This window comes from Nomascus leucogenys, chromosome 5 (genome assembly GCF_006542625.1).
Source record: "Nomascus leucogenys isolate Asia chromosome 5, Asia_NLE_v1, whole genome shotgun sequence".
NCBI lineage: Eukaryota > Metazoa > Chordata > Mammalia > Primates > Hylobatidae > Nomascus > Nomascus leucogenys.
The window spans coordinates 124,369,094-124,389,819 of NC_044385.1; the positions used below are offsets into that span (position 1 = coordinate 124,369,094).

At 52.0% G+C, this 20,726-nt stretch overlaps 2 protein-coding genes across 5 annotated transcripts in view; one reads left to right on the forward strand and one right to left on the reverse strand.

Moving 5' to 3' along the window:
• Window positions 1-16,056, forward strand: part of FARP1 (FERM, ARH/RhoGEF and pleckstrin domain protein 1) — a 312,172-nt gene extending 296,116 nt beyond the window's left edge. For 2 of the 3 annotated variants that reach the window (XM_030813589.1, XM_030813588.1), the window contains exons 19-27: window positions 2,070-2,200; window positions 5,255-5,323; window positions 5,558-5,647; window positions 6,390-6,472; window positions 6,552-6,664; window positions 7,122-7,288; window positions 12,467-12,574; window positions 13,029-13,180; window positions 14,538-16,056. In XM_030813589.1, the coding sequence (XP_030669449.1) occupies window positions 2,070-2,200; window positions 5,255-5,323; window positions 5,558-5,647; window positions 6,390-6,472; window positions 6,552-6,664; window positions 7,122-7,288; window positions 12,467-12,574; window positions 13,029-13,180; window positions 14,538-14,619 (995 nt within the window). In that variant the 3' untranslated portion in view covers window positions 14,620-16,056. Of the gene's footprint in view, window positions 1-2,069; window positions 2,201-4,274; window positions 4,368-5,254; window positions 5,324-5,557; window positions 5,648-6,389; window positions 6,473-6,551; window positions 6,665-7,121; window positions 7,289-12,466; window positions 12,575-13,028; window positions 13,181-14,537 lie in introns of all 3 variants that reach the window. The other variant, XM_030813590.1, reaches the window with a different exon arrangement.
• Window positions 16,057-18,759: 2,703 nt separating this feature from the next.
• Window positions 18,760-20,726, reverse strand: part of STK24 (serine/threonine kinase 24) — a 127,098-nt gene continuing 125,131 nt past the window's right edge. For both annotated transcript variants that reach the window (XM_003279208.3, XM_003279209.3), the window contains exon 11: window positions 18,760-19,808. In XM_003279208.3, the coding sequence (XP_003279256.2) occupies window positions 19,772-19,808 (37 nt within the window). In that variant the 3' untranslated portion in view covers window positions 18,760-19,771. The remainder of the gene's footprint in view (window positions 19,809-20,726) is intronic.

The following is a 20,726-nucleotide window of genomic DNA, read 5'->3' on the forward strand; positions in this document are numbered from 1 at the left end:
CTTTAAAACAAACCATGCTGGCCGGGGTGGCGGATCACACCTGTTATCCCAGCACTTGGGGAGGCCGAGACGGGAGGATCACTGGAGGCTGGGAGTTCAAGAGCAGCCTGGGCAACACAGTGAGACCTTGTCTCTACAAAAAATTTAAAAATTACAGGCTTGCACCTATAGTGCCGGCTACTCAGGAGGCTGAGGTGGGAGGATCGCTTGAGCCCAGGAGTTGGAGGCTGCAGTGAGCTATGATTGCACCACAGCCCAGGCGACAGACCTAGACCCAGTCTCCAAAAACCATGCTGCCTCTTGCCTCCACTCCTTGGCACATTCCGTACCTTCTGCTTAGAGTCCTGGCCACCACCTCCTTGACCTTTCCTGGCCAGCTCTCTCTCGTCCTTTAAGCCTCAGTTTGTGCCTGGCACCTGATGTTGAGCTGACCTCCTGTCGCCTTGTCCTGTCACACTGGCATTGCCTGTGCGTTGGCCGAGCCCGGAGGAAAGGACCCAGGGCCCTTCCTGGCTCTGAGGACTCCTCAGATCTATCGCCCATGGGGGTGAGAGTGGTGTGTGGTTTTGCAGGTGCTGTCCTTGGCGGACTCATCCAGTTTCACTCTGCTATTTCTCTAAACAGTACCCAATGGAGATAGGCTATCCTTGATGACTGAGGGAGAGAGTGCTAGCTAGCTTAAAGCATGAGGTGGCAGCACTGTAGAAGCCTAGATTTCCAGAGCTAGAGGGATACCAGAGGGCACTGGGGGCCAGGGTGCCATCATTCCATCATTTTCCTCTCAGAGCTCCCCACTACCCCCCAGCCCTGCCACTGAGCACTGGGTGCCAAGTAAATGTTTATTGGACCAAACTGGCTGGTAATGTCTGAAAATCGAGCAAGGCCTGGGATTTGTCACCATGGCTGAGACCGCGTTCTCTGATAAGCCTGGGAGAATTTAACTCGCATCCTTGGGGAAAAAAACAAGAAAACTAAATGCTTCCCTTCCAACACTGAAATGCTGGGGGAAAGCGGCGAAAGAGGTATTTAGTGTTCTGAAGACTGAAGTTCAGTCAACAAGTATTTCTTGCTTTTCTTGACCAAACTACCCAAGTGCTCAGCCGCTGGGGACTTGAGTGCTACCCAAGCTTGTATTAATCAGGCACTAGCTCCTTTTAAACATTGGATGCCCACCAGTATAGGCGAGCTGTGCCTCTGTTGAAAAATAAAGGCCTGATGCGGTGGCTTATGCCTGTAATCCCAGCACTTTGGGCGGCCAAGGCGTGTGGATCACCTGAGGTCAGGAGTTCGAGACCAGCCTAACCAACATGATGAAAACTTGTCTCTACTGAAAATACAAAATTAGCCGGGCATGGTGGCATGCACCTGTAATCCCAGCTACTCGGGAGGCTGAGGCAGGACAATCACTTGAACCTGGGAGGCAGAGGTTGCAGTGAGCTGAGATTGCACCACGGCACTCCAGCCTGGGCAACAAGAGCAAAACTCTGTCTCAAACAAATAAAAGAAAAAATTTGAATTCTACAGCAATTCTTCACAACCATCTTGGTAAACAGTGTAATTTCCACACGAGGCAGAACTGGGGTGTGGTGGAATGTTAGCTACCTGGAGTGATAGTGACACTTCACAATATCAATTACACCTCCTCCCAAGAAGATGCCGACTTTGCTCCAGATTTTTCTATGGCCTCTTTGTGCTCACTGTGCCTTGTTCTTTCCAAGTAACAGGAGGGAAAAGAAAAGTCTCTACCCAGGGACAAAATTCAAGGCAGTCTTCTCCCCCTGTGTCTTTCCCCTCTAAGCCAACAACTCCATCTAATTGAAGGACAGCTGTATGCCACATAGCCATGCAGGGGTCACTTAGTTTCAAGATGCTAAAGTGAAGCAAATAATTACAGAAAATACACCATCAATTTTTATTATAGAGAAATAACACTGTTTTTGCTCAAAAGACACCTTTGAATACTGTGCAGGGACTGGAGTGATTTCCCTGCAGCGTCGAGCTGACAGCTGCTAGGGGAAGACCCCTGCCTGCCTTTCCCGCTGCAGACTGTATATGTCTTTCCTTCACAGCCGCTTTGGCAGAGATCACGGAGATGGTGGCACAGCTCCACGGTACGATGATCAAGATGGAGAATTTCCAGAAGCTGCACGAACTCAAGAAAGATTTGATTGGCATTGACAATCTTGTGGTTCCGGGAAGGGTAAGCAGCAGTGGCCTCACTATGCACTGCGGGGGGAGCAGAAAGGAGGCATCGGAGGGACTTACATTTGAACCTTTTGAAGAGAGACACTTGCAAAGCAAAATGTCCTCTTTCCATCCACCTGGGAGACAACTGGAAAAACACGACAGTGTTGTTAGTTCAGAATCATCGCGTTCAGGGGAGATGAAGCAATCCTCTGACCTCATATTCTGCTTTTTCTCCTTACGGGGTGATTCGCTTCTTTACCTTTTCCCCTACCGTATCCCACAGAAGATTTGAGATTGCTTATTTTATCTTTTTTTCAATGTACATAAATGAAAATGGAAAATTAAAAAAAAAAAGAATTAGGTAAATAGTAATAAAGCCAGAAAGGTAGTGCAGTAAATTATGCTGGAAATTCCCATGCAGGTAGGAAGTGTTTTTTAAAAATTCAATCTTCCATATATAATTTGAGTTCAAAATTAAAATACCAAATCTTAGCTGGAAAGCAATTCCAGGAGAGATGCAAGTTCACGGACACTGTGGCCTTCCCCTCCCCAGCCCCCTGCCTGAGATGCAGGTGATTCCTACTCAACACGGCTTCCCGCACACACTCCTTCCAGGCCAGTGACAATGGGGAGGACAGGAACAAAGCCTGCCTTCTCCACTCCCTTCCTAGGAAGCCGTCATCACCCAGGAATCAAACATATCATTCAGTTGCTACGTCTCATCAAATCTCTCTCTGGGATCTTTACCCTGTGGCACCCCCATTTCAAACCCTACGTCACCCAGGTCGAGAGACAACTCACTGTAGCTGCTTTGATCTGCTGCGGGCCTGCCTGACCCTGCAGGCCAGGATCCAGTGTCTCAGGGACTTGTAGTCTTTTCCAACAGGCAGCTGCCCTGGAAACTTTACATCTGTAACTCAGGGCAGGGGAGGGAAGCTCTCCGTGTATTGGAGCATTTCTGTCAGGAAGCCTAATTACAAAACTGACTAGAAGCCACGTTGTGAGAGATTGTCAGAAGAGCCATGTGGTAAGCGCTGGCAGAAATTAGAGCTGGGATTGCCTCAGCTCTGCTGGTGAGAAGATCCTGCCAGGCCTTGGCACTTAATGACCTTATTTACCCATCCACGCAGAACCCTCAGAAAAGCCCTGTGGAATCGATGTAATTTTCTCTCAGCTTTGAAAGTTATAAAATATTTAGCATCTCATGCTACATGGTGAACAGACCATTGATAAAGAATTCCTTATTTTGAGGAAATGTTTTCCACTGCAATGGAAAGAGCCTTGGATTGGAGGAGGTGGCCCTGGGTTCAAAGTCTTGCTCTACCAAAGCCGGGGCGGCGGGGGACCATGTCACATGGAGACCATAGCCTCTCCCTCATAGGTCATTAAGATCAAATGAGATTTGCTATGTGAAAATGACATAATACATATTAACTATCTTCATTTTCCCCCACCTACATTTAATTGAAGAGATGAAACATACCCATAGTATAGTGGCATTAATTACATTGCACTGCACAGTGGAAAGCATTTTGCTGTGTCACACACTGGCTGATCAGGTGATCACGGGCAAGTTTCTTAATCATTTGCCCCTCAGTCTCCTCATCTGAAAAATGGGAATAATGATATTGAAGGTGCAGGCTCACGTCTGGAGCTGCTGTAATCACTCCGTGTCGCAGGTGATCAGTGACTATCTGAGGCTGGTGGTGCATGTGGTAAGAATTATTTACGAAGACAGTTATAAAGAAAGGCAGGCTTATTTGAGAAGTAGGAAAATACATTGCCAGAAAGCAACAGCAAGAAAGCAACAGCAAGAGAGGAGCGGACTGCAAGGAGACAAAGGCTTGCTGGGGATTTTTACTGGGTGGTGTCTGTGCTGTGTGCCAAGGAGGGCTTTGTGCAGTGTGATAACGCCACAGTTGCAGCGAACTCACTTGCATTCTTCTATCAGCCAAGGGTCTGGTGATAGCTGGGCGCAGGAAGATGGTGAGTTATTTGTGCAGGAGGGCTGTGTCCTGGACGGTGAAGAAAGGCAGACCTGTATAGCTTCTCTGCTTTGTCTTTTTGCTTTCTCTTGGTCCCACAAGCCTGGCTCCTTTTCCCTTATTAGGACTCCACACTTAGGACACGCCAGGCGCATCCCATGTGCTCCAGAGAGGAGGCCATTGTTATTAGTAAAGGCGAAGATGGAATTGGGGTACTCCTTCCTAAGCTCAGATGATCCCCTGATTCTTCCACTCATCAGGCTGCCTCACATCCACTCATTGTTTCAAGTCAACCCTGAGCAGAATGGGAAGGTGGGATCGGAGGGCCCTGAGGGAGCACGTTCTGGAAGTAGATGGTGGCGATGGTGGGGCTACCTTGTGAATCCACGAAGGCCACAATGCTCAGTGTTTTGTGGATCCTACCACAATTTAAAAATGATCATTTTTTTAAGTGCTTGTGCGCCTGCGATTCATGCCCTCAAGAGTGTACAGCCCCGGGGAGGATGTCACTCGGAATGCAGAGGTGCCTTGGACACATCTGCCTCTCACTCCTTTATCCTCAACGCAGTTACTGCTCATTGAGAAGCAAGGTTTTAAATCATGGAGAAGCTTCCTCCAGCCACAGTGCTCCCATGTGGCCTCTCGGTCCTCAAGGGTCCCTTGCTGCCACTTTTTATAGCCTCTTTCTTCTTTGAGAACTGCTTGGGGTCCTTCTGATCTCCCTCACTGTGGGGAGCCCTGGAGACCCTGGGGTTACACATACGGTCCTCAGAGAGGCCCAGGCACTCTTGAACCCGACCGTGAGTATCATTTGTTGGGGGAGCTGCTGGTGGTACCCGCCCTGTACCTTCCTGGGAAGGAGACAGGTGATCCCTCAAGAGGGTTTAGCACAGCACCTGGGGCAGAGCAAGCGTGCAATGAATCGCAGCTGAGTGCTGTAACTTCCACCATGCAGGGGACCCAGGTGGGAGGAAGCCAGTAGGATTGCACGCTCGCAGTCCGTTCCTGGGGTCTGCACGCTGGCCGTCAGCCCTCGGGGTCTGCATGCGCGCAGCCAGCCCTCCGTTCTGCCTCCCCTGCAGGAGTTCATCCGTCTGGGCAGCCTCAGCAAGCTCTCGGGGAAGGGGCTTCAGCAGCGCATGTTCTTCCTGGTGAGTGGAGAGAGCGGCTTGTCCTCACAAGGATTGTGTCACCTGGGCAAGCAAGGCTCCCGAGGCCGGACCTCGGCCACCCAAGTGAGGGACCTGGGGTACAGGAGCGGCGGCCAGAGGTGCCCAGGCCCAGGTTGTTGAGGACAGTGAAGGCACAGTTGAGGACAGGGAATGCTGGAGGGAGGCCAGCTGTCCAAACATGGTCTCACCTCCACACACTTCTGGTTCCTCTAGTTCAATGACGTCCTGCTGTACACGAGCCGGGGGCTGACGGCCTCCAATCAGTTTAAAGTCCACGGGCAGCTCCCGCTCTACGGCATGACGGTGAGTACAGCGCAGGCTCCAGGCTAGGGCCTGTCCTCGGGGGCAGCAGGTGCGGGCACTGCTGACCCGGCGATGAGGAGGGGAAGGGAGAGACTGGATAGGAAGGGAGAGGGCGGCCAGTGTCATCTTGGTTACAAGACCTGGGCTCAAAGACCATGCAACCCCTTCACCTAAAAGATCACGTCTTCTAGGGCTTCTCTAGTGGGGCTCTGGGGACACGGCTCCTCCTGCACATGGGATTCCTTATAGAATCGAGTGAAGGGGCAAAGCTGACGAGGCCACATTGGCATGAACTTGCCTCCCACCACCTGGGCCTGGCCCCAGGGGCCCCGACAGTCCTCACCACACACAAGAATGACAGCGCCCGCTCCCTGGAACTGGGCAGGCCGCCCCGTCCCCCCCGAATTCGATTGGGGCTGCCTCCTGCCCCTGTTGGCAGGCAGGTGTAGAGGGCGCCTGGGCCTGGGATGTGGCCCTGGCTGGTGCCCACGTTATCCTCTGGGGTTGGAGAGAGGGAAGTTTGTGGGCTCTGCCAAAAATATTCAGTGTGCTGCAATCTTGCTGTCGCCTTACCTAGTTTGGTTTTCCCAACTCGGGGTGCCTTCTCCCTCTGTGGGGCTCTGGGTCTCCTGAGCCCCGCTCAGTGGCACCCTTCCTTTTCCAAGTTGCCGGGCTGCCAGCTCAGGGATGTTTGGAAGTGCATCACGTGCCTCACGGTGACGTTATCTTCTCTTGCCCACAGATTGAGGAGAGCGAAGACGAGTGGGGGGTGCCCTACTGCCTGACCCTCCGGGGCCAGCGGCAGTCCATCATCGTGGCCGCCAGGTAACTTGGGAGCCCGCCCCTTGCCTGTTTCCCCTTTGATGTGCTGTGGCCTGAACACCTGACGCGTCTCTGTCTCCAGTTCTCGGTCTGAGATGGAGAAGTGGGTTGAGGACATCCAGATGGCCATTGACCTGGCAGAGAAGAGCAGCAGCCCTGCCCCTGAGTTCCTGGCCAGCAGCCCCCCTGACAACAGTGAGTGTGGCCAGGGCACCTTTCCCAGGCAGGGGTCTGGTTCATGGAGGGACAGCATTTCTTCATCTAAAGTCACCCCATCGGGTAGGCCTCACGTCCGTGGTGTACATTTGTGTTTAAAGCCAGAGATCAAGACAGTTCTTTTTCCCAAAAGTAAAACCCTGAAATCAGCATGAGGGAGCTGGGAAGTCACCTTTTCTGGGCCGGCATTTACCCTTGTCCGGGGAGGGAACATCAGGCTGTCCACACCCAGAGTGAGGGCTGTAGTCCAAACACCCGGGAGGGGACGGGGCTCCGTGGCTGGGGCTGCAGGGTCCATCGGGCCTCACTAGATTCTGGTTGGGTACCACAGGTTGTGACTGCTGTGAGCCCCCCTACCTTCCAGCACCTCAGAGGGTATCAGGAAGGGGTGCTGGGAGGAAAGATAAGAAGTGCTGCCTTTTGCCCCCTCCTGTAGAGTCCCCTGAAGAAGCCACCGCGGCTGACCAGGAGTCAGAGGATGACCTGAGCGCCTCGCGCACATCGCTGGAGCGCCAGGCCCCGCACCGTGGCAACACAATGGTGCACGTGTGCTGGCACCGTAACACCAGCGTCTCCATGGTGGACTTCAGCATCGCAGTGGAGGTACGTGGGGGCAGGGCAGCTCTGGTTCCCAGCTTGTGCTGGCCCAGGCAGAACCCAGGCAAACTTCTGGGCCAGGGGCTTGAGGGAGGCTGGCACCACGGGTGGCCCCACCCACCCGTGGTGGCTGAGCAGGGAAGGATCAAAGCTGGGCCCCCTTTGGAGCCTGCCGGAGGTATCCCCGCAGGTGGTGCTGAGTGGGCGCCGACCTCCCACAGATGCAATCCCGTCTGTTGGAGCTCATCAGTCCTACTGCCGTCCACAAGATCGTTTTCTGTCATTCTTCACCTGTTTTCTTGCCTCTCATGCAGTTAGCCTAGAACACAGGTGCCCAGGGCACAGCTGCTGGACAGTTCCATGGCTGTCACGTCCTGAACGGCCCCACGGGAAGCAGGTGCATGGGAGGGAGGAGAGTCTGCACGATGGCAAGCAGGTGCCAGCTCCTCCCCATCGTGAGGGTCAGGGCAGACACTCCTGTGACAGAAGACAGGCTAGCAAGGGAAAAGCATGACCAGTTTATTTCATCGTCATTTTACATAACATGGGAGCCTTCAGAATGAAGACCCAGAGGTCCGGCGAAAACCGTCTGTTTTTATGCTTCGGTTCCATGAAGAACAGGTTGCCGTGTGGAGCTGATGGGACGGGCTGAGAGCTAATGCCAGGAGGGCGAAAGGAGCCCCGCAGGGCCCCTCCGGGTTTCCCGGGCCTCTCTGAGCAGCGTTCCTCGCTCCGGGGTATGGTGCGGGACCCCTTCTGCAGTGGGGGTCTTAGAACCTCTTCTCACACAAGGTGGGCCAGGGAGTAAGTTTATAGCCAGCTCTTACACAGAACGGTGGGGAAAGGTTAGGGTCACCTTTTTTGGTTTTGTGGCTGGCTTTGGGGGAAGGAGGTTCTGCTTTCAATGACCCGCCTTAAGGAAGGGGGAGTCCAGTTTCCATGGCTCGCCTGCGGAGAAAAGGGGCGAGGCAGGAGGTGGTCAGGGAGGCCTGGCTTCTGAGCCTTTCACTTCAGGGTATTGTTTTCTGAGCCTACCACCTGAAAGTTGGCTTTGAAGATGCATCTCTCCCAGATCTTGAATCCTTCCAGACCCTTCCAAACACCCATTCCCTAAGCATTCTTCAGTCCAGGCCCATAGCTGTGTTTCAGAACACTTCAAGCCTGTGAAGGTCTAAAACAGGAAAGCTTTCTTCATCTCTCACTGGCAGTGGAAGTGCCCTGCGCTGGGGCGAGGCCATTCATCATTGCAATTTGTTTTTTATGTGAATGCTCGCGTTTCACTGCAGAACCTCTGCCCCCGTGCCCTCCGCGGGGCTGCTGCAGTAGGGGGTAGAGGCAGGACACCTTCCAAAATGCAGAAAGGTCCAGTTCCCACACAGGCCTGGTCCAAACAGTGTCACATAAGAGACTCCGGCCGGGACAGGAGTGTGCTGGCTCTTGGAACCAACAGCAGCAGGAATGAGCCAGCAATGCTTCATGGAGGGTCTCGAGAGAGTCTTGGAATTTATTCTCGGGAAACGACCTTCCCCGCTGCTCAGACCTGCCTTTATTGAGTTTCCTGCTACAAGCCGGTGTTTCTAAGCCCAGGCCCACTTCTGATGACATCCTCAAGGGGACATGGCCGAGGTGCAGGCCCTGGCTCCCCCACGGCACAGCCTTTCTTCCCAGCTGTCCCCATATACGAGGCTCATCCCATGGGGTTCCCGTGAGTGTGCAGGTGTGAATATTCCCTCCCCGGGCCTCCTGACAGCCTAAGTGTGAAGAGCACTAAACGTTCTTCCCCAGCTTCACACCTCCACCAGGCCTGTGCGCAGAGCTTGCGGGTCTGAGACTTCTCCCAGGGGATGGGGATTATGACAGCAGGAAAGGAGACCCCCCCACACAGAGGAGCAGGGAAGAACCTGTGATAGGCTCATGGGACACGAGGCCTCATCAGATCTCACCTGTGGGTGTGTCTGAAACGAAGCCAGGCGACGTGTGGCACCGCCACTGGGGAGGAACCGTCTTGGCCTTGCTTCATTCTGACCTCGGCAGTGTGTGAATTACGACTCTCAAGGCAGGGGTTTGTCCTAGGCCTCAAAGCTTTTTACATACCTGGAGGCACCCAGGCCATTCAACGAGGCAGCAAATACCCAAGTGGGGTCCAGGTGGCCCAGACCCACCTACAGCCCAGCTCTTTTGGGTAACAAATCTACACGGTCGCAGCCTTCCATGTGCAAGATTAGGTCAAGGCACTGAGTCAGGAGCAGACTGGCCCCCGGCCAGATCTAGCCCCGGCCTGGTGGCTTACAGCCTGTGAACCAAGAATGGGTTTAACTTCTTTTTAATGGCTGCTACATAATGTCTTCAGTTTTGCCCCTTGGCCTGCAAAGCCTGAAATATCTGCCGTCTGCCTTTTGAGGAAAAGTTTGCTGACCCTAGCAGAGAGCAGGAGAGTGAGCCACTGGCCAGTGGGGTTTGAAGGTGGCAGTGACCACCTAGAACAGTCAGGGACCTGGCTGCTCTATCACTTTGCAGATGTCCCTCCTTGCCAGAGAGCCACCTCCCAAGGCACGTGGCATCAACCTGATGTCGGTGGCAGGCGGCCCTCGCGAGCCAGATGCCAAATGCTCGCTGACTCGCAGATGAGCCATCCCCAGGGCCTCCTCCCTGCGTGACAGAACAAAGCAGCTCCATCTCCTCCTGACTCGGCAGCCTCCTCTCCCAGTCCTGTGCCCAGCCTCTCTTCCAGTTCCCGCTCTCGTCTGACTCACGTAGGCACACGTGAGGAAGGGGCATATCTGGGGACAGTGTGGACTCACTGGCCTCTGCTAAAAGTTGTGGGCAAGCCAGCAGGTCTGGGGGCTCCCACTACAGGTGGGGTCAGATGTTGGGATGGCCAGGAGGCTGCCCAGCCTGTGGGCACTAGAGCCAGTGAAGGGCCAGAGGCAAAGCAATGCAAGTTGTCTTTTAAGGCTGGAGTGGCGAGACAGGACAGCAGGGAAGTTGTTCAGCAGACAGAGTGCAGACAGGACTGGGAGGAGGGAAGGGACAGGCCAGGGAGCGGTGGGCACGGGGGTTGTACTTGTTCCCCGTGGTGTCACATAGCACCAACCTCAGACTGGGTGAGGCCACAGAAACATCTCTCACAGTGCGAGAAGCCAAAAGTCCAAAATCAAGCTGCTGGCAGGTGGGTTCCTTTGGGAGGCCTTGAGGGAAAATGTCCCTGCCTCTCTGACAGCATCTGGTGGCTGCAGCAGTCTTCTCGGGGATCCCCGACTCCACCCATGTTGCAGGGCTCCGGTCTCCCATGTCACCAGCTGTCCTCCCTGCATCTGCACTCTAATATCCTCTTCTAAGGACACGGCTCATGTTGGGCTTAGGGCTCATCCTAGTGACCTTACCTTAACTCGATCGCATCTGCAGAGACCCTGTGTCCGTGTGAGGTTACTATCGTAGGCACGGAGGGTTTGGACTTGTTGGGGGGTGCAGTTCAACCCACAGCAGGGTCCAAGGGGTCCAAGAAGGGAGAGGAGCGGTGGCCCCAGTGAAGGGCCACGAGGAGACAGGGCAGGCTGGTCTGGTTCTGGACAAGGACGTTGACCCTCTTGTGAAGGCAGTGAATGGAGAGAGGTCTGGGAGCCACCAGCATGGCCTCGGCCTCCTGAGCGCAGAGCAGGAGAGTCGCGGCACGCAGGGCCCGTAACGCTGGAGGCCAGGATGGACCCGACACGGGAGCGGGAGGCCTGGCCTGGCCACGGGAAACGTGGAAGGGCCGCTGGATGTGCCTATTGATAAAGAGGTTTCCAGAGGCTACTGGAATGGTCAGGCAGAAGCTAGAGAGCGCTAAGGAAGCTGCTTTGGAAACAAATGGGCCCAGACTATGATGGGTGACATGTACGAACCCCACTGGGCTGGCTGCTGTGTGAAAATTACGTGATTCGGTATGAAAATACCTAGGAAAGGGGAGTGTGCCGCCCTCCTTGCTCCATGTTGCGTGACTCAAGATGCGGCATGGGCATCAGCCCAGCCCTGGCCACCACCAGGACCTTCTGGGAACTTGGAACCTTGCATTTTCTTGTTCCTTTCTGCCACTGGGGGAGGAGGATGGATGGCTGGCGCTACCTGCCTGGCCTGGAACCCCCTTTCTCCCCGTCTGCGGGGTCCCCCACATCCTGCAGCACCTCAGGGACCCACTGTCGGTGTCCCTCTCTCCCACTGGACCCTCCCTGAGCAATTGGAGGGCAGGGACATCAGACTGATCCCAGCTCCCAGCACAGAAGCTTAGTGACAGGGGCACCCAGAGATATGGAATGAGGCAGACTCGGAGGTCTGTATTTTGTGGTAAAATGGCTATACCACAATATTGGCCAACTTAACGATTTTCATGTGAACAATTCAGTGGCATTAAGTGCCTTTACAAGGTGGTGCAACTGCTTTGAGTCTCTGCTGGTGATGTCACTTTGGCAAAGGGACCAAATGAGCCACCAGTGTGTCAGGAGTGTGTCAAGCCTGCTCAGAGTTGTGTGGAGGTAGCATGGACACAGGTGCCTGTCCCTGCCCCCTAGCTGGGCTGCAGTGCAATCTAACAATGCTCCAGGGGCTGGGCAGGGCTGCAGCTGCCTCCTGGGCCACTAGAGGGCATGTGGGAGCCGTTCACATGCACCCCAGGCCCCGCTTCCTGGGCAGGGTGCCTGGTGCCTCAAAACGAGTGCTGCTCTGAGCTTGTTGGGACGGATCTTTCCCTCCTTCAGCTTCCGCCTGCTGGCAACGCATGGGGTCCTGTGCCCCCATTTCTGCCTCGGTGTCACAGGGCACACCCCTCCCCCCTGCAAGGTGTCTCTTCTCCTCGGGACACCACTCCCGTTGGATTTAGGGCCCACCCTACCCCAGTGTGATCTCATCTTCACTAGTTACCCTGCAACGAGCCTATTTCCAAACAGGCCTGCGTTCTAAGGTACTGGTGATCAGGACCTCAGCATGTCTTTTTTGGGGAACACAGGGCCCCCAAGATGCCCCACAGCAAGTGACAAGGGGAAGTGATGAGACCTGTCAAGTCTCCCCACACACGGGGGAGCAGTGCGGCCCACATCCTTCAGTCGCGGACATGCCCCAGCCCAGGGCCCTGGTGCAGGGAGAGCTGCTGTCTGTGCCCTCCTGGGGCAGGTGCCCGCTGTGCTTCTCACAAGTCTCCTTGCTTTTCAGAATCAGTTGTCTGGGAACCTGCTGAGGAAATTCAAAAACAGCAACGGGTGGCAGAAGCTGTGGGTGGTGTTCACAAACTTCTGCCTGTTCTTCTACAAGTCACACCAGGTAAGTGTCTCACACAGGGCAGGCGGCCCTGGGCCCTTGGGGGCGGCAGCATGAGGTGAGGGGGCCGCCCTCCTCTGGAAGGACTCAGGCCTCTTGAGCTCCAGGTGTCACAGGGATGCTGGCGGGGGGCCCTGTCCACCCGAGGCCCTCAGCTCTAGGAAAGACTGACATCATTATCATCCACTGAAGGACCACTTCAGCCCTAGGAAGGGCCACCTGTCTTCTACCTGGACAAGGGACGGGGGTTGGCTTTATGTACAGCTCAGTCCTGGCGGGACTTGCCACCTGGGCCATCACGTACAGGCCAACACTGGCTGCCATGGTCCCTTCCAGGCCCATGCCCGAAGGGGGAGCTGCCTGGGCTCCCGAGTCCCTGTCTGATGCGGGGCAGCAGCCAGGCCTAGCAGCAGAAGCTGCCCCTAAAAAGCCACTTTGCTTTGTTTCCCCTTTCCAGGACAATCATCCCCTCGCCAGCCTGCCTCTGCTCGGCTACTCGCTCACCATCCCCTCCGAGTCCGAGAACATCCACAAAGACTACGTGTTCAAGCTGCATTTCAAGTCCCACGTCTACTACTTCCGGGCAGAAAGCGAGTATACGTTCGAAAGGTAGACGCCCCCTTCCCACGCACAGGGCCCTGCAGAAGAGGACCCCTCTTCCAAACATCAGGATTTCTCCCAAGTCAGATGGCCCCACCCTTCCCTGACAACTAAGTGTTTAGACCTGGGGTCCCACTGCCCGACACCAGCAGGCGATTCTGTTCTTATGGCAGAAAGTGGGGTCCCAATTTCGCTGTGCCCTTACCCTGCACGATGTTGGCTGAGGCCCTACACATCTTGCTTGGAGATCTCCGACGTATGCGTATGGGATGATGAAGCTAAGCCCCAGTGAGACTGCCTACATGGTGTAATGCCAGGGGCCGCAGACTTCATTTAGCCAAGAAATAAACAGTCAGGCCTAAGACTGTTCGTGCAATTCACATTTTAAATAGAGATCCTGGGCCTCTGCAAATTGCATCCCCAAGCTGACTACCTGTGCAGTTGGCACTGCTGAGCTGCCCCCTGGGGGGGCAGGAAGGGAGGGGTCCTCAGCAATATGCCGAGCACTTCCTAAACAATATTAATCACCTGAAGAAGGAACCTAGAGGAGAGCCATTCTCAAATCTGGTCCTGGACTGAGCTTGAAAGCTGGGTTCATCCAAGTTGGGATTTTGCTATTATTGTGACAAAGGGTCCAGCCTTGAAGTCCAGATCCTGAAAGGCCTGGGAAAAGGCCAGGTAATTTGGGGAGTCCGTCCTGCATTGTGTAGGATGTTCAGCAGCAACCCCTCAGTTGGGACATCTAAAAATGTCTCCAGACTTTACCAAATGGGACAGCATTGCACCCATTTGAGAACCACTGGTATAGAGCAAATACACAAATATATAAAGAGCAAATACACAAATATATAGAAAGGGAGATTCGGGTGTGGTGGTGCAAGCCTGTAGTCCCATCTCCTGGGAGGCGGAGGATCGATTGAGCCCAGGAGGTAGCTACAGTGAGCAATAACTGCACCACTGAACTCCAGTATGAGTGACAGAGCCAGATCCTGTCCCAAAAAAAAAAAAAGGGAGAGCTTCCACTAAGGATGGGCCATGCCCCGCCATTCTCTGCAATGTCCATGAAAATAGGAGGTGGCGTTCTCCCCAACAACCAGAGGCCACCTCGCTCCTAACTGCTCCAATGGAGCGGGCAGTGTCACTGCAGCAAGGTACTTCCAGCTCCACACTGAGTGCCCAGGCCAGCGGGTCTCCACTGTACCTCAGGAATGCCTGGGTGCTGGCCGTTCCCTTGCTCTTCTGCTGAAGTGGCAGATTACCAACCAGGCGGCCTGACTTCACCTTGTGTTTCTGTAAGCGATGCCCACCAAAGTGTCATGAGTCCGTCCAAACAAAAGGTTGACTGACTGGCGTTCCCGTGTTGCAGGTGGATGGAAGTGATCCGCAGCGCCACCAGCTCTGCCTCGCGAGCCCACGTGTTGAGCCACAAAGAGTCTCTCGTGTATTGATGGCCGGACACACTCGTTTCCACAGTGGCTGCTTTCCTGGAAGACGTTTCCTTTCTTCTGTATTAATGAAGCCTGGTAAAATTAACACCTGTCTGAAAATCAAAAACATGGCTTCCCAGCAGCTCTCCTGTCTCCACAGCCGCGTTTTTTAACCCCGACCTCTCAGCGTCTGAACGAACGGCGCTCCCACCTCCAGTCCTGGCATCCGCTGGGGGCGCTGTTCTTTAGCTAGTGCCAGTATTAAAACATTGTCATTACGAGAGTGCCAAATGACATCTTCCCTCCACCCTACCCCTGAAAAACAGTACACACACATCCGTTCAACACAAGACAGGGCAAGTATTTTTTTCCTAAAAAAAAAGAAACTTTTATTATTTTCACCTATTGGCTGCTCCATTTTATGAAGTGGATTTCCCGGTGTTTGTTTGCAATACACTCAGTGCAGCCTTAAGCAAATGAGATCATTTTCAGATTTCGTTTTTTTTTCAGTCTTTCTACTTTTGTAATAATAGGAAGTTAGTAGGACTCACTTCTCTGATTAATAAGCAATTTGCAGCACACAGCGTTCTACTGCGGGGTTTCATGCTCACCTGAAAACACCTGTTCCCGACCTACTTCTTGGTGCAAGTTGACCAAACCGTTTTAAGTGGTAATTCTTTCCAACCGTAGCAGGGTTATTTTCTGTTAAGCGAAGCTGAAATCCAGTGCAATACCTGGACTGTCACCGTCCTGTGAGTGGTGTACACAGTGGGAAGATAATAAGCCGTGGTGTTTTGCTGTGTCACAAGCATGAAAACCTGTATGTCATTGATCAGGGCCATTTGTGGTATGTTCCGTGATGAGCGTTTAGTGAGCGTGCTGGCTGCAGAGCACTATGAAATCATGGTACGTAGTCCCCGGCACCTGTTGTTATTCTTATATCCTCCTGCAACTGTGGTTTGAAACTGCGCATTCTTTAGTAGTATATATCGTGCCTGTCTTCAAAAACATTTACCTTTTTATACTCATTCCCCCCAGGCATGGGGTAGTGTCAGTGGGACTGCACAGGGAACACGGTTTCCAGCGGCTCGGGCCCCTACTCGGGAAACGTCTGCCTGTTCTCGATGGTGATGGGGTGGCTGCCATTCCCTTGGTTTTCCTAAGCCCTTTCTAGCAAGAGTCTCAAACAAGCGGAAGCGACGGCCGATTCAACCCAGTTCTTTGCAGCGCCCCGCACCGTAGCACCTGCCCACCTGAGAACGAGCAACACGCCCTCTCTGTGGAGCTCTGACTGGTGTACCTGGAAACGGCAACTTGCAAACGGACGAAGAGCCTGACGTGTGTTAATCAATCATTTGCCTTACAAGATGTACCAGACGGTTTCCAGTACTAACAAACAAAGGGAATAAAAATACCTCACGCCACAATCCAGCATATTGACGTTTTAAGGCAAGACAACCAACTTTGCCTGTAGTCTTCATTTTGTGTGTGTGTGTGTGTGGTGGGGAGGGAGGAAGGGGACACTCCAGCAAGGGTTTCTAAAGCCCCAGTGTTGAGAGTGAGACAGGGAGGGCCTGCCCCCAACTGCTCCCTACGCTCCTCCCACCTCCAGGCAGGGGAACAGCAAACAGCTCCAGGGCACGTGGCCCTTGCCACACAGCATCAGGCTCCCTCAGGAAGTCACCAGTCATTCATTCCTGGAGACTTGGGGACAAGGCGCACTCCTCAGCTATTTCTGAATGATTCCAAACTACTTGCTGGACACTGGTGGTTCTGACCTGTGACCAGCACCTCTGCTCCCTGTGTGCCCTCAAGAAAATACCAGTGTTAGGCCAGGCGTGGTGGCTCACGCCTGTAATCCCAGCAATTTGGGAGGCCGAGGCGGGTGGATCGTGAGGTCAGGAGATCGAGACCATCCTGGCTAACACGATGAAACCCCGTCTCTACTAAAAATACAAAAAATTAGCCGGGCGTGGTGGTGGGCGCCTGTAGTCTCAGCTGCTCAGGAGGCTGAGGCAGGAGAATGGCATGAACCCGGGAGGCAGAACTTGCAGTGAGCCGAGCTCACGCCACTGCACTCCAGCCTGGGTGACAGAGTGAGACTCTTAAAAAAAAAAAAAAAAAACTAGTGTGGTAACAGTCCATCTGAGTGGAGTTTGAGACACACTACACACGAGACACACAATGACGCAGATACTCGTTTTCTTGAGCTTTACTGGCCCCTGCATGATACAGTCCCTGTGCTTAAGAACATGCCCTATTAGGTCACTCTGCCTTTGCTGACACATTTTATAGCAGAAATACACAAGCTGTTTTTAAAGGAAGGAAATATAAAAAATGCTTATAAATGGGCAGTTTTGCCAAAGGAAAGGTATAAAATGCTACATACAGAACCAAACCAGCCACTTCACGAGAGCAACTCAGGAATAAAACTACTGGATAAGGAAGGCAGATGCACTTCCAAGAAAATCAGAACCCAGCAGGAGGTGGCCAGGGCATCCCAAACCACACTGATGTCCACCTCACTAGCAGCAGCCAGCCAGGACAGCTCAAAAACGCAGGAGCTACCAGCCACCCAGTCGACGGTCCTCGTCTCCCAGAGACTGAGCACCTCCCCAGGCTGCAGGCTCTGGGCAGCTGAGCCAGGAGCAGGTGGGGGCTGGCACTGAGAGGCTACTGGTGACAGTAAACCCGTCTCAAAGGCCGGGACTGGCTACAGACCAACGGCAGGTCTGATGCTGAGGCAGGTTCCAGTGGTAGCCCTGGTGCCTGGGCGCTCTCTTAATGCAGGCCTGGAAGTGGCTACACAAAGGCCAGCTTCCTTGGATAAGATGCCCTTAAAAACACTGGAGCTGATTTTGTGCGTCTACAGAAAGTAACAGCCCAGGAGAGAGTGTACACAGAGGCGAGCTTTCTAACTCCATAAAACCCCATCTCCCCCGACAGCAAATGCTGCCAGTCAACTCTAACAGAACCACTTGTTGCTCTACGGGGGAAGGAGCTGAGTATGATTAGTCTGGCGACTGCAGAGACTCCCCGTTAATACCAGTATTGTTCATTAGAACCCAGTCCCTCAAGCGGCACAACCACTGTTAGTAGCATGCGACTGGCTTCAGTGCTAAAAACTGTGATGTCATTGTCCATTTGTAAATCTGAAGAACTCTGTAAATCAGAAAAGCTGCATGTCCGCCCTGGCTCACTTAAAAATCAGGTAACGACACACCCTGGGGAACACAGACTCATCTGTGTGATTCTCTCACAAGGACAAAACTCATCATTGGCTTATGCTGCCTGCCTCATGTAAGGAAACAGTCCCCCCACACAGAATACTCCCCGGAAACACAAAATGAAATCTTCTCCAATTTTATTATTCAAGATAACATTCATGTGCAGAGTAATGAGTACAATAAGAATTAGCAACTCAGTTCTATTTCCCCTGACCAAAATATATCCCTTATACAAATTAAGAGTTCAACCCAAATCCACTTCTAATAAAATACCTCAATTTTAGAGCTTAAAAACCAGACTGCACTAGCAAACCGACGCAATAACCCACTCAAGCATCTGTAGCTCAGGGCTCTGTCCCCTCCCTATAGCTTAGAGGCCACTAGACCAGCAGATAGCTGAGCTACATCCCCAAGCTCACCCACTAACTTCCTTGCTTCCAAAAATCCTGTCTTAACTCCACAAGAACTGGCACACCCACGGGAGATGTCAATCATCGGCTTCAACAAACATAAAAGAATGCTTCATGTACCAGTCAACAACTGCTGCAAGAACCCTCCCACTTCAGAAGCCCAGAGATTTTCCCCCTTGCCAAGCAAGGCCCCACAGCAAACCAAGAAAAACATACACACTGGCTGCCTGCCTAGCAAGCATAGGCCCCTTCCAGAGAAGCAAAATAACTCTTAAGGTCCCTGGCAACCGCTACAGCAATCGCACAGATCAGCAACCTCCAACCGCATCATCTCGGTGAGCAAGTGCGCAAGCTGTCCAGGGCGCTGACCCTGGCACTCGGCAGCTCCACGCCTGGGGACTTCTCCCTGGAGTCTTCCAAAGTGTCTCATCACACACGCACAGCCACGAGTACACACGCACGGCCACACATACACAGCAGGTGCCCTGTCCTCTGAAGAGTCACATTTCAAGGAGTATGCAAAATAAGCGTGTTATAAAATTTATTTGTGTAAGCATTCAGACATTTTTAGGTGGGAAAGATGATACGCAGAATCCACTACAAGGTGCAACAGAAAATTGTATTGGAAAGGACGGTACATCTGGCGCAGACCGGCAGTGGCACGATTCCAAACAAATGTCAGACGAGAGCGCTTCATGGGGAGAAACTGAAAATAATAATTTAAAGCTTCATGAGGCAAGATATGTTCCAATTTAAAACACTAAGAAATAGTACCATCGATGAAAAAGGAAATCAACCTCTAGGTGTACCAAAAGGGGCGTAGGGCAAACAGGAAAATTTGCATTTGTTGAGGTACAAATAGGAGTGTTCTGTAAGAGAGGGGCATTAATTATTAATGACAAACCCTGCAAATACAAAATAAAACCCAAATCACTGGTCACAGAATTCAAAATGTACATGTAATAAAGGCAAGGCAATAGACTCAAGTTATGGCCTGTCGAATATTTACTCCACTGACGTTATCTACAGAAGCACTTGGCCAGTTTGTACACAGTGATTCCTTATGCACGCCGAAAGGGTTTCCGTAAAAATGACATTATATACAAATCTGTACACCCATCCACCAGAGCGATTCTCCAGCTCCCAGAGGGAGTTATCAACTTAAAGCAGGATACCTGAGGTTTCATGTCTTTAGTTGCCTTATCATAATCCCAAATATACACTTCAGGGTTTGTTTTTGTTTTTAAAGACACTTTCCTTGAATATGTGCACTATGGTTAAAATTAAAAACAAAAGTAATAAAATAAAATAAAATGATCACTGGAAGGAGCTGACCCTCCCCACCCATCTGAGAGACTTCATCTGGCTGTGGCACAGCGAAGACTGTGTGTGTCCCTGGACGGGCGCCCGACATTGGGGTGGCCCCTGGTGGCGCACCTCTTCAGTGGAGTCAGCGAAGGCTCTCGTTGACTTTTAAAAAGGAGGAGGATGAAGAAGGAAAAAAGGAAAAACAAAACCCCAAATGCCAAAGGAATTTCAGTGGGATGAAGTTCCTCCACCACTTAGAGAATATCTAGGGAAAAACAGAGAGAGAGAAGTCAATGCATGTCATTTCTCATCCCTGTGCAAAAATTCATATAGTAACGAAAATCTTAGTTTTCATAGGAAATTCCAACTCATACAAAAATAAGTGGAGCAAATACCAATGGGTAAGTCTAATTTTAAAAGTATGCATATAAAGACTGAGAAGACCATGATTCTCACACAAAAACTCCAGAGCATGTCACAAAAAGCAACAATGGGTTCAGCCTCCCTGAAGAGATGTGAATAAAACAAGTAATCATATCCCTTTTACTTATGATCAATTGTCAAAAAGTGAAAACTGATCCATACACCATGACACAGTAAGATTCCAGGGATGCATATGCATTCCCAATGTGAGGGCAGGAAACCCATTTTGGCCATAAAAATAGTGATGCAGTCCAAGAATCTATTTCCTAGAACTGCTTCCGAAATATGGTCCAAAGCAGGAACAACGTGTCTGCACGAAGATGTCTCTCGGGATTTTTGTAATTACACTAATTTGGAAACAACTCTGATGCCCAACAGTACAGAATCAGTTAAGTAAATTATACAAACTGAAATAACACAGACTAAAAATGGTAATTATCTGTATCTACATATATATGTTAAAGCAATATTAAAAATATGTACAAGTTTAAGAGTACATACAAAATTACAGGTTGGGCATCCCGTATCTGAAATGCTTCTGGCTTTGGATCTGGGAATATCTGCATTATACTTACCAGTGTGCATCCCCAAATCCGAAATCTGACATGCCCCAGAGAGCAGTTCCTTTGAGCCTCACGCTGGCACTCAAAAAGTTTCAGATTGGGGATTTGGGATATTCAACCTGTATATGTGCACTATGTAAGTATAGTTTACATGAACAACTTCTATATCCTAAATAAGTACTATAGAAATTCTAAAA